Source organism: Equus przewalskii, chromosome 22 (genome assembly GCF_037783145.1).
Source record: "Equus przewalskii isolate Varuska chromosome 22, EquPr2, whole genome shotgun sequence".
Taxonomy (NCBI): domain Eukaryota; kingdom Metazoa; phylum Chordata; class Mammalia; order Perissodactyla; family Equidae; genus Equus; species Equus przewalskii.
This window is the reverse complement of record NC_091852.1, coordinates 34,413,701-34,429,624: the sequence shown is the minus strand read 5'-3', so window position 1 is coordinate 34,429,624 and position 15,924 is coordinate 34,413,701. Positions and strand designations below refer to the sequence as shown.

Below are 15,924 nucleotides of genomic sequence, written 5' to 3'. Positions count from 1 at the left end.
AGAATTACCTGGACCTAGTTTGCCTTTGGTCCTTTCTCATCCTCTGTCTTGAGTTTTGCTCCCCAGGAGGGCTGAGTGGCCATGGAGTGGCCATGGATCCCTACATATTAAAAGAAACCGTTTATAAATTACATTTGGTTTTTATTCAGGAAAAATCCCAAATAAATAACCTTTTGTCCTCTTCCCTAAAATTCCTTATCATTTGCTAATATGTTAAAATCTGTGTATATCAGTTTTAGTGATTGGCAATTTTAAAACTCCCTCAACTATAAAATGAAGTTTTGTACACAGAAACCGGACGATCTGCACAGAAAGAAAGATTTTTCTCTTTGTTTTTCTTCTTAGATGAGTTTCGCCACCTTTGTTCCTCTTTTCTTCTGAAAGTAGTAGCCATTAATTGCCAAAGTTTCTTTTAAATTTTATCAGAATGGTAAGCATATATGTTTGATCGTCAAGGTAGAGGAAAGGTAATTCAGCCCCACGAATAAATTTAAAAACAAAATAATATTTGCTTTGGGTGATTTATAAATAAATATGAGGCAACCATTGGTGCCAAGTGTGAACCTTCTCTTTGATTGCTAGTTAAATCAGTCCAGATTTAAACATGTAAACTTCTTGATTTGTATAGAGTAAGACATCTGTATTTGGTTTATTAAAACCTGCTGATGTCTCCAGAACTAAATTTGTTCCTATATAGGCCTCTGGGTAGCTGTAGCTAAAAAGCAGAGATGTATAGCTTTTGCTTGTCTGATTACCTGACTTCCAGCCCTGTACAGGTGTGCAGGAATAAATTAACATGAGCTACCTCTGATGAGCCACTGCATACATTATCAACAGAGGTGAAGAAGCGAAAACATGCTACCTGCCTCCTGTTATCACCTTCTCAGCAGCAACATCCATTTTTCCTATCACTCTATGTTTGGAAACTTGTAGAGAACTTTTCTAAAGAGAGAGTTTCAATAAATACAGATGATTTCACTAGGCAATACCTCCACGAAATGAGCCACTTAGCACCATTTCAAGATAACTATGAGTATATTTGCCCTAATATAATTAGCTGTCAAATACAGTATGTTAATCCTCTCCAAGTACAAGAACAGAACATTTTAAGGCATCAGCTGTTTCATTTCCTATATTTTTGTCCATCAAACTGCAACTCGCCTCTTCCTGAAGGCTTTTATAACGTGAAGTTGGGCAGGTCCTCTGACTTTTAAATGTTAGGAAGAGATTTTTTTCCTCATTACTCTGTTTGGTTTCACAATAGAGCCAGCAGATCAATAGGTCTTTTGTACTTATCTCCATTACTTTCCGTCAAAGGCAAACAAACAAAATAAATCCCCCTTCTGAGTAATTGCTAGTTGTGCCCTCCTCAGGCGAAACTTTGGTAGTAAGATAAACTTCGGTGTCATTCCTGTCTCTGGGGTTCATTTTATAGACTGGGAGAAGAGCAATGAGCAAAACGGTCTCCTTGTATCATGGGGAGAGACTTTGTCAAGCCTAAAGTGAGCCTCCCATCCTCCTAATGACCTCCTGCTGGCCCAGCTGGATGTAAGACAAGCTCATTTAAGCCTCTGCTGACCTTTCACTCCTCCACTCCAAGAACTCCACCAGTCACTTGCACCAACCGGCATCCCAAACAGACAACAAAGCTTAATGGCGGACGAATGACTTCCTTTTCATGATGCAAAGGTTTTTATAAATTTCTGTTGTTGGGAGTTACATTAAATCACTTGTAGCTGTATAACGTCCATTGCACAAAGATAATACTTCTGTATCCCCCTTATTCTTACCGTCCCTCAAAAGGAACAAGCTACTGCTCTTGCCAGCATTATCATGAAAATTCGGGCAAGCATATCATTTAGAGCAGAATGCGTACAGTGAGTGCACAGGCGTTATTTTTCATGGTGGCACCACTTTGAAAGGGTCGTCTTCCTGATTTCTACCTCCCATGGGTCCACCACCATCTATCTGACCCTCCAATAGACTTTATTGGTATGAGTCTTTCTCAGACATAATTCTTCGTTTAAGATATTCATTTTTTTAAGATAGTCTTTTCTTTTTAAAAACCATAGGCTATTTCCCACTGAGGAGCAGATTGTAAGACTGCACACACGTATATTAACACTCATTGTCTTGGTCCTGATAGGACTGGTTCTCTCTTTGGTGAGAGGCTCCTGGCAGCTCTCCTTGCTGTAAGTAATCATTTGTTGTTGTGCTAAGAGAAGGAAGACCTTTCTTTTCCTTTTGAAATTTCATAGTGAAGGTTGGGCTAGAAAGTGTTTCTTTTTCTTTTTTTTTTTAAAGCCTTCTCAGAAATAATTTAATGTTTTTGCCCTAAGACTCCCACAAGCTTCAAATAAATGAACGTGGCAGAATATGAAAGGACTTTACACTTGCCAAAAAATTACAGTGTCATAAAAAAGGGATTTAGTAACTTTGATTCTTGAGTGCCAAGATGTGTGTGTTTGAGGGGGGTGCGCACGAGAGAGAAGCAGGCTGAGAAAGAGGAAGAAAGAATACTTTTTAGGAAAGGACAATTTTTCTTCAGTTATTTAATATAAAACTACACTTAAAAAAAATACCTAGATTTTATGTCCTAATGCAAGCTGCTTGAATTAAAACAGGAGTTGTAAATTCCTGGTAAGAAGCTGTTATGCCTGAAATGTTAGTGATCTTAACTCTAGTACTTTATGGAGTTTATTACTTCTTTTATTAACTAGGGGGAAAAATGTTACCCACTTCTAGTTTAATTCTTTTTCTTGCTTGCTCTAATTATTTTGACTTTACCTTAGGAAAAAAAAAAGCCAAGTGTTTCTAACTGAACGTATGTAAGTGATGCCTCAATTTCACTATTGCATGTATCAATCTGAATTATTACTAGCTATTCAAAAATTATGCTAACGTTCTGATCTAAATGCATCCACATAATATATACGTGTGTTTATACGTAACACCCACATAAATAAGAATATCAAAAAGATAGATCATCCTTAATTGCCAGAATAGACATCTTCATCTTGGAAAGTGATGTATGAAGTTACTTTATCACGTTGATGGGAAATAACAAAATTTTGCAAGTAAAGGGAGACAGATTTGGGCAATGAGAACAACAGGCCTTCAGAAGGAAGCCTCTTCGGTCTGATGGCCAGCTGGGGGGAGCCGCTAACTCCGCTGCCTTTTTAGTCAGCTCTGTCACTGAGGGGGCACTGGTGGGTCAGTCCGCTCACTAGTAATTGTGTTTTACAGACTTCTAAAGCAATTGGCTCAGTCAGTCCCAATTCAATAAAAGTGGAGAGCAAGAGAGAGAGCACTTTTGTTCTATTTTTTACTTGAAATTATTTCATTCAGCAGTCTGTCTTTTTTATTACCAGGACTTGACATTAGCACTCCAAGCTATATTAGCATCCATTTCAGCAGTTCAGTAATGGTATTAAAAAAACACTTAACTTCAACGGTGAATGGTTGTATGACAGTACCATAAAAAATCCACATTAAAAAAAAAAACTTATGTATTTGTCCCAGCAAATTATTTTTCACTTGTTTAACCGCTTCAAAACTCTGTTCTCGTGATGGGTATTCACGAGGACATTCTTGCTCTCCGGAGCAGCCAGCAGTGGTGCTCCGTGGATAGGGAACTGGAGAACGAGGAGAGGGAGGTCCAGTGGGGAGAGGGTAGGTAAAGATGGCTGTTGACCCTGTAGTTACATTACCTTCCATTCATCAGCAGAGATGGAATTGGCAACCTCAGAGCACCCAAGGTGAAATTCTTGGATCCTCACGCATGGCTGGGATTTGATTTTGAACCCAACACTCTCCAAACTTGGGAGCAAAGCCTAACTACTTTGGCACTGCAGTGTGCTCATAAATGACTACATTAGGTTCTAAATTTTGATTAAACATTGAGTAATTAATCAATGGTAGACATGAAGCAGTTGGCAAGGTCCAGAGCTGCAAAATGTTTAAGACATAAAACATTACGAAGTAATTAGAATACGCTCCTTCAAGAGAAGGATTGCCTTCAATAAAGAGGTAAATGATAGCATCATGTTTATTGTGGACGTAGGCAGCCAGAGCAATATGATAAACTGCTGGAGATACACATATCAGTAATCATCCACATTATTAGTGCCATTAATCATAATTCCAAAAATATGACAGCAGCAGCCAACTTTTTGACCGATTTTGCTTCTGCCTGTTGGCCATTATAACTTCACTAATAGACTGCAGAGCTCCTGTGCGTGGCAGTTTGCATTGAGAATGGAAGGTTAATTATATTTGAGCTGCTGATTTCTTCTCTCCTTGGAAAAGGCTTAGCACTTTGACAGTCCCAGGAGCTCACTGTTGTTAAACCAGTAAAAGTACTTTATTGAAATTTTCTTTGTTGGTCAGGAACGAGGAGATGTTTCCAATGAGATATAAGCGCCAGGCTGGGATAGCCGCTAATGTTTCTTGCTCCAAAGTGATCCTTGGGCAGCAAGATGAATTCAGTGGTTTCTTTAGATCATTTTGCGCTCTCATTTCTCTTCTGCAGACAGGTAAAAATTTCAGCACTATATGGGGATATACCAGGAAATCCCACAAGATTAGTGGTAGTCTCAATAGGTAGATGTGGAACTAAGAAGTTGGGGGAAGTGGTTAGTAATGCTGGAAGAAATCAGCATTCTTTAATACAAAATTCTGCTCTTTTGGCTGTGCTTGTGTGAATAAAAAGTTAAAAAGATTTCACAAAATCATCTGAATATTTCTAAAAGTCAAAATGTTAAGTAGCATTGCTGGTTGGTTAACTGAGGTCTTCGTGTTTCTGCGGGTAGTTTTGACATCATTTAACCAAAGATATAAATTAGATTTTCTGTATTCTTTTTGTTTGTGTATCTTAAGTAGCTTCCTTTTCAATATGGAGTTCTAGGTAAGGCCATAGCTGAATAATAAAATACTGTCTACAAAATTCTGTCCCCTCCCTTGGGGAATTCATACATCCCTAGTGTTACCTTTTGAAAAGATCATAAATTGACCATTTTAATGATATAAAACATGATTGAATATTTAGTCTTAGGAAGTATGGCCTTTGGAGAAAGAGCTCAGAAAGAAATTGATGTTCCATGTCGTACACATTTGAAAAGAAAGCTTACTTTTAAAATGGCAGGAAAATGTGAATATCAAGAGGAAAAATGCATTTTTATTATTTTGGAAATACGTCTTCTAAACTCTTTAAAGTCAGACTATAAAACAAGAGATGGAAGGCTTGAGGGTTAGTTCATCCAGGATAAATAGAAAACTCAAAATTATAGCTCAGATTTATTTAATTCCTTAGGAGATGCCAGGGTTTGTGGCTTTGCGTTTTCTTACCTAACAATAGTAGTAAACTGAGCACCATATGAGCTGCCTGATTGAGAAAATTTGCAAATGCTGTGAAAACATAATCCTCTTCACAGTGTAATACTCGTCTCACATTACCGTGCAACAGGTACCTACTGAATAATCAGCACCCTCCACAAGCCCTGATGTGTCAGATACAACTCCAAAGGAAAATGGTTAGGGAACATTGGAACTGTTGGCTATCAATTCTGCACTTAACCTGAGCATCCAGCACACACACTTTGCATCTACCAATCTGCCTTCCCAAATGCCATTACTACATTAACATTTTTTATGCATTCCCCAGCAATGACAAATTGTTTTCTAACTGTAGCGCCAGATTTAGTATGCGAAAGACACGTTTGCCTCTGCCAACAAACCAATAATTCTCACTAACATCTTCAGAGTTACAACATTTATAAAGTTGCAAAGTGGAGTAAACAAACCATCTGTTTGGCTTTTCCATATATGTCATGCTTTCTTATTAGCATATTACGATTCATTTAGTAAACAAATTTGGTGATTTCGTTCACGTCAAAGTTAGGTCGGAAGCTTGAAGATGATTAACATTCCTGGGACAGGCACATTAATACATTGCTTCCTCGGCAAAGTTAAATGGCTTCTCGGGAGAGTTGGCCCTTGTTGACAAGATGAGACTGTCAATTTTGTTTGCCTGCCACATTAGGGGCCGTAAGGGGATGGCAGGCTCTGAGAGAGGCGAGTCATGTAGGCAGCATAATTCACTGTGAATTGAGAAAAGTCTAATTCTGATAAATGGTCGACCCCAATACATCTTACCTGTTATTACAACAGACGTGCCGTATCTGTGCAGTAAATTAGCTAAACCCCTGAAGAGTTTGGTAGGAGCTTATCTTCAAGTGAATAATTTGAATGTAGAGGAAACTGTCTGCGTGACCAGTATGGATGATTTGTTTTATATTGAAAGGGATTGAAGTGACTGAATTTCATACTTTTAATTTGCAAGAATTTGCTTAGCTTTTATTTCTTGCATTTAATATGTACTTCTTTACTTTTTACTTTTTTGAGCATTGTTCACTAGTATTTTACATTGAATTTTTTTCCCGAGCTAGGGATGGTTTTCAGATCTTCTGGAGAGAATCTTTAAATAAGAGCCTATAGAACAGCTACTAGTTTTGCAGTAATGTACTATTCTATCAAAAATGTCATTTAATTCACAGGGCTGTAAGCATCCGGTAGGGTGCTTTACCATTATTAATAAATGGTAAGATGAAAATCTTGAGTTAAGGTCAACAGATAGTGTCACAGCAATCCAGGTAAAGGAATTAATGAGGGGCAGAGGTTTGAATTTTTCATTTCTATAGATTTGGATAGCAGATTACATTTCTTTTCAGGAGTATTGTTGACTCAATATCCCACAATACACTCGACTTGGCATCTAGATTTTCCCAGATTGGATATAAATTTCTCTCTCTATCCCTTTATACATATACATACACACACACACTCCCCATATCTTTATGGTATCTGCTATGTATACATCACTGTGATCATTTTGGACAATATAATTTGATGAGCACGAAAGAGAGAGATTGTGTGTGTGTGTGTGTTTGTGGAGTGGCAGAAGTGAACAGAAAAATAAAGGCAAAAACTAATCAAAAATGAAGCCTCAAGTCCATTTCACTTGAGGCATTGTAATTAATTATCAAGTGTTTTGTTTCAATTCACTAAGTTTAGAAGGGCTCAAAACTGATTTAGAATTAAGAGTTAGGTATTGGACGACTCATGTAACCCATAGCTTGATCCACTCTTCAGTTTTGATGCCGCGTTCTCATTTTCTAATTTGGTCGTGAGACTTTTTCTTTTTTTAAAAAAAAAAGTTCCTTCCCTGTATCTCATAGTCAGAGTACAAACCTCAAAACACTTTTCCTTGTCAATGTTTTTAATTTTAATTTTTATGGTTAAACATTGCACTAAGTCAAACTGGGCATTTGAACAAGTTTGGAAAGGGAGGTATGAGAAAAGAGAAGCCCAAGACAGGACTGACTTTGTCTCTGTAAAGGGCACTTGGATTTATTTGACTGTGTTTGATGAATTTGGTGTCTGCTGTGGTTGCATGGTAAAATTTTCTTTCTTTGTTTTTTAGCTGAGATATAATTGACATAAGTAAAGTTTTTGTTAAAGAAACAGAAAAAGACCGGTAGCTGACTTTAGTCCAGTTAGCTGACACTCAGCATTTCAAAGAATAAGTTTGGTTTTATGACCTGTCCTATATAACATAGGCTTCGTTTCTTTTTGCTTTTAGGGGCAATCTTAGTCTTAGAGGCTTTTGGTAAACTCATAGTATGGAAGGGGTAGGAAAGGGTGCAGAGGGTCAGAGGAAACCTTTGTAATTCCACTCATAGCCCAGGTTATAGGAGCATGTTATGCCCCCGTGACGGGGCATTTCCTTGCACCACACCTAGGGTATTAACAGGGTCGGAATTACCCTCTGCTGTATTAATCACTATCCTTTCTTAAATATTCCTTTACATGTTTCCAATCTTGGCATCATTGTTTTCCCTTCTATAGTGTATTTTGGGAAAAGCTTCTTTAAGACTCATGCATATTATTGATTGAAGGCAAATAAATGTACTTTTAATTATCTCCTATGTGCAAAGTATTCTACTTGATCTGCAGGAGACTTGAGATTGAATAAGATTTAGTAGTTTGTGTTCTTGAAAGTGACCACCTTGGGACTAAATGTTGGCCCGCTCCCTTAATGAGTATAGTAGTCCTCATTAAGACCAGACCCCTGTTAAGATCAGATCCTTCCCCTTCTTCTTAGGAACTCATCTCTCTCCATCCCAGTCATTTTTTTTCCATAAGAGGAATTTTCCTCCTCATCTCAGTATTGCCTACCTAGTCAAAGCAAGTAAAAACAGCCTTCACACTGCTTATGTTCTTGTAAAAAAGAGTAAGTTCTATACAGTCTAGATTTTTGTTAAAGATTATCTTTCCGTCTTTTCTGGAGATAAATATTCACAACACTAAGTCTGTTTTCTAGAAAAACCATCTCCATCTCTGGAGAACTCAAAACTGATTCCTGCATGGACTCCTTCTTCCACTTATTCCATACAGCTGCGTACTGCTTCCTCTACTAGGGGTCCTCCTCCTGTTTCCAGCACTTTCTGGTCTTCCTCTCATTTTAGGATCCTTTTCTCTGTACATCTGATAGTCAGTAGGTGCAAGTTCTTTCTGTGTCGCTTCCATCTTCCTTTCTTTTTACCTCTTTAGTTCTGCTGATCCAAATAAACTTGTAAATTGCTGTTAACCCTAGGTCTTTGTATCTCCTCACGAGGACAGTATTTTATGACAGTAAATGGTTTGGATTGACTGATTCCAGAGTCCAACAATAGGTCTTTGTTAAAATCAAGCGCTGCTTTTTATCCATTCTGTGAAGGCTGAAGCTAACCTCTCGAGGGACAGGATCAGCACTCTAAAGAATTTCGGTCTTTCTTCTTTCCCTCCCTCTCTTGGTTTTCCCCTTTCTACCCCAGTAATACTGTGAGTTTGTTAGAAAATCTCCAAGCCCACTGTCATGAGAATGAACTAGCAGATTTTCCACAGCACATTCTTCCCATCCCCACTTCAAGTGTTTTGCATATGGCATTTGGGAGGATTATTAAACAAAAATGAAATAGATTAAGAAATGAACATAAAAGAATCAATTCTCTTGAACTGTGGTTGCGTAATGGAAATCGACTACCATGAATGAAGCCATGTACTGAACTTATGAACAGCAGAGCTAATGCACTGCCATGAGTTCATCTTTATTATTGCATTACACCTGAATCAATTGATAAAGTAGCTTTTTTTTTAAAGCAAGGGATGGCACTTAATTGAATAAAAGTCAATGTAATTATATTAGCAGAGGCCAACAGTACTGCTGACAGCGGAAAAGGGACACTGTTGAACAGAGTGCCAGAGCTGGCCTTCACATTTCTGCACATCGTTTGGTTGACAGATATTGAGGGCTGGTACATCATCTAATTAGATTACAGATTTCTGTTGCTGTAAGTGAGAAATGAAGAGAAACATCTCTTCCTGGTAACATATCGGTGGAGATGTGTAATTTCACAAGTCATCTTAGGAAAGATGTGTCCATCTGGGTGATCAGTGTGTCCTTTCGTCAATGTTAATTTATTCTTCCTTATTCAGTGTGTCTCGATGTGACTGCTGTGTGTCTGGCTGCTGTTTTCTCAGCAGTGAATCTAGGAAGTGGTAACTGCAGATGTGTGAGAAGCAGCACAGAGTTCTAGATTACAGCTATCGCAAAATGTGTGCTTGTGAAATTAAGAAAGGGGGAGGGTGTTAAAAGTAAACAGAAGGTTAGGATTTTGTGAGCTGCTTGTGGATGGCAGACTGCTTTATCAATGGAGTAATAGTACATAGTGTAACATTCTGTTTCCACATTCTCGTAATAACTCGGGTAGTGTCATACCCACATGTCAGGGTAAAGACTTCACAGTAGGCATTTCCTGCACTCTGCTTAGCAACCTGCACTTGGAGTCATCTGCCATCTGACACCAAGGAAATAGGGAGCCGACTGTGTTAGAGCAGGGACCGTGGGGACAACTTCTGTTTATCATTCCCATATCCGCACACTGCATGCATCCGTGTAGAACTCATTTATGGATGATGATGATGCTGTGAATTTGGTTTATCTTAATATGATTTATGATTTTTGGATTATGCAGCTGATCTGAAAATCATCAAGACAGCATATGAGATGATCGCTTATGACAGAAAATGATTTTGTGATCAGAACATTTTAAATCCCTATTTTATTGTTTGTTTTTTTAAAACCAGATGTCTAGAATGTGAATTTGTTTTCTCTCTCTCTCTCTTTCTCTCTCTTTTCTCTCTCTGTCTCTCATTCTTGCTTTCTTTTGTGATCGATTTAGCAAAAGATTAGAAAGCTGATCTTATTATCACAAGGTAAGCTCAGCCTTCCTAAGCGCAGTGTGCAGAGGGCCGCTGCCCCACTGCCCCTTCCAACCGGAGTGCTATATATTGTCTTGTGTGGAAAGGTGGAGAAGTCTTTCCCACCTTTCTTGTCTCTGAGGCACATACCTCTCAACCATCTCTAAGAAATATTAGCCATGCCTGTCACCCAATGGAATGACTCATTTTGGTCTTCCATACTTTTTAATTATGATCAGGAGGTCTGTTGAACTTCATACTGGCCATTCTAGGTCATTTCTGTTATCACAATTACTTCTCCAAGATGTAGAGCTTCTGCCATTATCAAGAAGCTGTTATGTATCTGTATATTTCTGTATTGGTTTATTTTTTGGAAGGGTAGCCTTCAATTTAGGTGCTTGTCAAACCTGTGAGCCTTTGCAGGTGGAGAGAGGTATATGCCCAAGGGCACTTTAAAAGTAAATGGGGGATGTAAATACAAAGGCAATGTTTTCAGAGAGATAACAACCTATCAGGCTTTGTAAATCATGACATCCCTATGGATGCTCTGGGACAAATCCTGTCTTTTTTTATACAAGCAAAGCACTCAGTGAGTAGAGTAAAAGTTTTGCTTGTCTAAGAAGTACGGATTGTAGTTGTTAAAATAGAGGGACCGTATGTTATTATTGTGCTTGATTTTTTTTGTATTTATTGTGTGGTTTTTTTGTTTTGTTTTGTTTTGGGATGGGGTGTTTTTTTTTGTCCCTTTGAGCTTTTTGTTGTTTAGTGTGATTTTTTTTAAGGGTGGGTAGGTTTTTATTTAAAAAGCCAATTTCTGTTTTTCAGCTTTTGTTTTAAAGAATTAAATTTGGAAAGTTGAATTACTTGATGAAAACATTTTCAACTCTAAAATGCAGCAGCTTCTGAAAATAAGTGTATTTTACTATTAGATTTAGCTGAGATCCCAAATCAGTCTGAGAAAAGGGATTTGTGTTAAAGATAGTCTGTAACGCTATTTCAAATTGCTAATCTACTAAGATAATTTTTTTTTCTACTGAAAACTTAAGTGTAGGAAGGTGAGGGGGGACATTTCATTATTTTTTGAAGTTAAATCTAAATTATTGAGACCATTTACTTAAAAAAAAATGGATCCTTTTTACACCTCAAAGTGTGTGTTGTAGGAAAAAAGGGGGGTTTTGATTTTGTTTTTAGGTAAATTCAAATTATTCAGTTTAGACAAGCAGTTTCCATTCTTTTATCCTATTTAATCAATATTCTGAAATCTCTGCTATGAGATTCTCTGCAGCTGATGCTGCTATATAGTAGAACTAACAGAACAGTCATTGAGAAAAGGGTCATGGGTTTGCATCCATCCTGCCATTGAAGAATTTTACTCTCTTCTAAAAATTACCTTAATGAAAAGCTCCCCTTCCTGCACTCCCCACTACTTTTTCCCAAATCCGGAGGATGGAGGGGAATGTTTGCTTTTATAACGGTGTAATTAGCAGTGAATGTGCTTATTTGATGCCTAGTGAAAGCCGAATCAATTTTAAAATGCTCTCCTTTTTCTCACCCCTCCCCACTCCCTCACACCTCCCCCCCTTCCCTCTTGTTTTCCTAGACACAGTGCCAACATAAATCTGCATCGTAAACTGTTGACCAAAGAACTCGATGACATGGGCCTGGACTCATCGCAGCCCTCCCTTAGCAAGGACCTCCGGGATGAATTTTTGATGAAGATCTATGGTGCCCAGCACCCCTTGGGGCTCGATGTCCGGGAAGACGCCTCCTCTCCCGCAGGGACTGAAGACTCCCACCTGAACGGGTATGGGAGGGGCATGGCAGAGGACTACATGGTCCTTGACCTGAGCACCACCTCCAGCCTCCAGTCCAGCAGCAGCATCCATTCCTCCAGAGAATCCGACGCAGGCAGCGACGAGGGGATTCTTCTCGATGACATTGATGGGGCGAGTGACAGTGGGGAGTCGGCACACAAGGCTGAGGCCCCTGCCCTCCCTGGCAGCTTAGGGGCTGAAGTTTCAGGATCTCTGATGTTCAACAGCTTGTCCGGGAGCAATGGTGGGATCATGTGCAACATTTGCCACAAAATGTACAGCAACAAGGGGACGCTGAGAGTGCACTACAAAACTGTGCATTTGCGAGAAATGCACAAGTGCAAAGTCCCCGGTTGCAATATGATGTTTTCCTCTGTGCGAAGCCGAAATCGGCACAGTCAGAACCCTAATCTCCACAAAAACATTCCCTTCACTTCAGTAGATTAGTCTCAGAGCGGACACTACAAATGCCAGCCCTCACCACATGGCCAACATCTTTGAACTGCCATAGTCAGTGTGTGCTTGTGTACTTGGGGGGGGAGGGTGTGCATGTGTGTGTGTGTATACACGTGTATGCCTCTGTGTCTACATATATATACACACACATACATTTTCTTTAGATATAAACACTAGGTGCTTTTGAAATTTTCTTTCTTTTTCCTTTATAGTTTTGGTTAAAGGGTGGGATCTTTAATTTGGGGGCGAAAACAAAGTATCCTTTAAACACACGTACACACACACATAAAATGTGCAAGTAGCCCAAATTTTGACAGGATAATAATTCTTGGTCCTCTCCAAAGAGACAATTTGTTGTACCCACGACTGTTGCCTGCAAAAAAATAAAAGGGAAAAAAAAAGAAAAAAGAAACAAAAAAGGAACTTGTTATAGTTGTCTTCTGTGAACTTTAAGGTTTTGAGAGAATCTTCAGTTAAAGCATGGCAGACTCATCTGTAAATATTTCGCCTTGAGGGGTCAATGATGTAAAGCAATTGTACTGATGGTTGTTTAACTCTTTGTTTAATTTTTACAGTTACATCCAGCTGTTAGATATGCAGGAAAAAAATAGTTTGCTGGCTAGCTCTATTCATTTATGTTAGCATTAATGCGCATTTTTTTTTTTTTAAAACATGGTCTTGTTTTTACTACCTGCTAGATATAGTGATAAAGCGGTGCTGGCATGCTTTACAGCACAGATCTGATTTTTTAAAATGTCCTGTACTAGTACATAAATCCAGTCATGCACTTTTTTTCATACACTACAAGGGGATGTGTAATATCCACGCTTCTTTTTTATCCTTAAACTGTTGCCATACTTCAAGTAAGTGTCTTTTTAAAAAAAATTCACTTGTATAAAAACGGTCTGGTCAGTATGGGGCACAAATGCCAAACAAAAGTATTAGTGTTAACACAAAACTGCCAACTTTGCACAAGTTTCCAGAAAAGAAAATACAATTAGTCACTCAACATAACCACAGGCCAATTTGTTGGCCACCAGAAAACCGCTTTAACAAAAAAAAATACTTGGTGATTCTTTCAAGTGCCGAATGTTATTAGAATCAACATTGCATCCTTCTTGCTTATATGCTAAGTTACATAAAAGGAAAACAAAATTATGTGGTGTGAAACAGCCAAGGCATTTATTCTTTAGAGGCAGGATAATATTTCAGGATACAAAAGCCCAAATTACTCACTATGGAACAAAGCTGAATACAGTAAAAGAGTTGAACACTCGTTTCCAAGGACCTAACCCTTATCCTTTAAAAAGAAAGGAAAAGCCTGCGCTGGGTTGGTCTGTTGTATGGCTGTCTAATTTGTTGCAAGTTCTGCAGTGGTACTACGAGTCAGGCCCGTGTGACAGACAAAATCAAAAGGCGTGTCACTGCAGCCGGACTTGGCAGCTTTGAACACACGTGCTGAACCTGAATTGAGCAACACTCCTTTCTGCACAGCGAGAAGAAGGGGTTTTAAAGTAGGGTCTCTCGCTGCTCAGCGTCTTGTGTTTCCCACACGATTTGTCAGAGAGAAATGAAAGCGAGCCTGAAACCAAGCAATTGAGAGTGAGAAAGAGGGGGAGACGATGCTCCAAACCTTTTTTGTTTTGTTTTGTTTTGTTTCCGATGTTTACACATGTTGCCTGCGCTGGTTAACCACATCGGCAGCCTCAGCTACCACAGCGTGCTGACTGAATGATGGTATTCACTCAAGTTCAGTCTGCAGCCAAGACCATTAGTGTGTGCATTGCAGACCTGTTGTGTTGTCTTTTTTTTCTTTTTTTTTAGGTGGGGGGTGGGGGAGGGGGAGAGAAACCAGGAATATTTTGTCAAACAGTACACAATAACTTAAAAAGAATGTATTTCTTTTCTGCATTTAATGGCCTCAAACATTTCTCACATCGATCTAAAAGTTAGAAATACTCCCTTTGTTTTAACCTTTCACGTCATTTCCATTTTTCATATGTTTTGTAATTTTTTTTTCTATGTTCACATCAGCATTCACTTCCGTTAAATTTGCCAAAGGAAACTGTTAATGTGTTTCTGTTGTTATTATTATTTCTGTAGGATTTATTGTACCTCACAGTATTTATTGTTTCCAAAAATAAGCATCATTAGTTGAGGATTCAGTATTTTTATTTGTGAAAATTCCCGAAACAATAGATTCCTAAAGATAAGCTAGACACGTCTAGGAGCTTTATCTTTTCATCTCCTTCAGAGGATGCTCTGAGGTGCATTTGAGTCCTCATTTGTTTTACAGTGAGGAAAGACCAAAAGTATTTGCAGTACAAAAGAAAACATAGCAAACACTATGTCTGTTAAATGACAAATGTTTACGGTAAAAAAGCTGAGGAATTAGTGATAACCATTTTTGTTTTCTTGTACTTTTGAATTCCCCAAAGTCTTAATTGCTTTATTTTGGTGTTGTGTTAAATTGAATAGACAGAGATGTTTTCCTTTGTTTTATACCATATAAGACTCTGTACAGTATGTTTGTGAAAGATGGAACTAGAATAATGAAAGTTTGTTTGCAAACACTTTGGTCCTCTTAGCCTTCTCTGTGTTGCGCTGCTGCCCTATAACAAGATGATTCGATTCAAAAAGGGTGGAAAAAATACTTTTAGTATCCCGGCAAAAGATGATGGAAATACTAGCTTTCAGAGTGTGTGTAGACTGAATTATACCTAGTTTTATAAAAATAACACGTTTGTATTTCAGCCGTTTGTAAAAGTTACACTCTTAGTTGAGATATTAGAACTCATCCTGTACAAAATCAATGTTTAGTCTGTTTAATTTAATGTCAACTAAAAGGTCAAAGAGCCCTAGTGAGTGAATTACATAGCTGTCAGCAGGTCACACCAGCAAATGAACAGGCTTAGAGCAAATGTTTGTGACTTGCCACAAACCAGGCTAATGTGGAGAGCCAGTTAGAACAAGTCCAGAGGTGAAGTAATGAGATTCTCGAAGGAGAATTTCCCTGGCTCGGAAACACGAATGTGTTCACCTGCATTTTGTCAGAGAAACAGCAGTGAGTCCTGGACAGCTTGCCTTTTTAAGTATCTCCCCTCTTTGCTACCACTTCTCTGCCTCAAGTGCCCAATTGTTATGGTGGCCTTCCAAATGGGTGAAGGACATTTTCCAATATAAAGCCTATTTGCTTAAAAGGGCAGGGGGAATGAATGGAAGTGGTACATAAAGTGTAAAATCATGAATGTACAATGCTTCTAGTCCCAAAGTGGTGCTTGGTCTTGGGTCTGTGCCTGAGTGCAGGCTTTGACTTAACTCTGAGTCTAGTTAGGATGGTGATGGCAAGGCTTCC

General features: G+C 38.6%; 1 protein-coding gene across 17 annotated transcripts in view; it reads left to right on the top strand.

The window, feature by feature from the left end:
* BNC2 (basonuclin zinc finger protein 2) overlaps positions 1 to 15,140 on the top strand; it is a 416,788-nt gene extending 401,648 nt beyond the window's left edge. For 8 of the 17 annotated variants that reach the window (XM_070589737.1, XM_070589732.1, XM_070589726.1 and 5 more), the window contains one exon: positions 11,900 to 15,140. In XM_070589737.1, the coding sequence (XP_070445838.1) occupies positions 11,900 to 11,916 (17 nt within the window). In that variant the 3' untranslated portion in view covers positions 11,917 to 15,140. Of the gene's footprint in view, positions 1 to 10,280; positions 10,315 to 11,899 lie in introns of all 17 variants that reach the window. The other 9 variants (XM_070589725.1, XM_070589727.1, XM_070589736.1 and 6 more) reach the window with 3 other exon arrangements.
* The last annotated feature ends 784 nt before the right edge of the window (positions 15,141 to 15,924 follow it).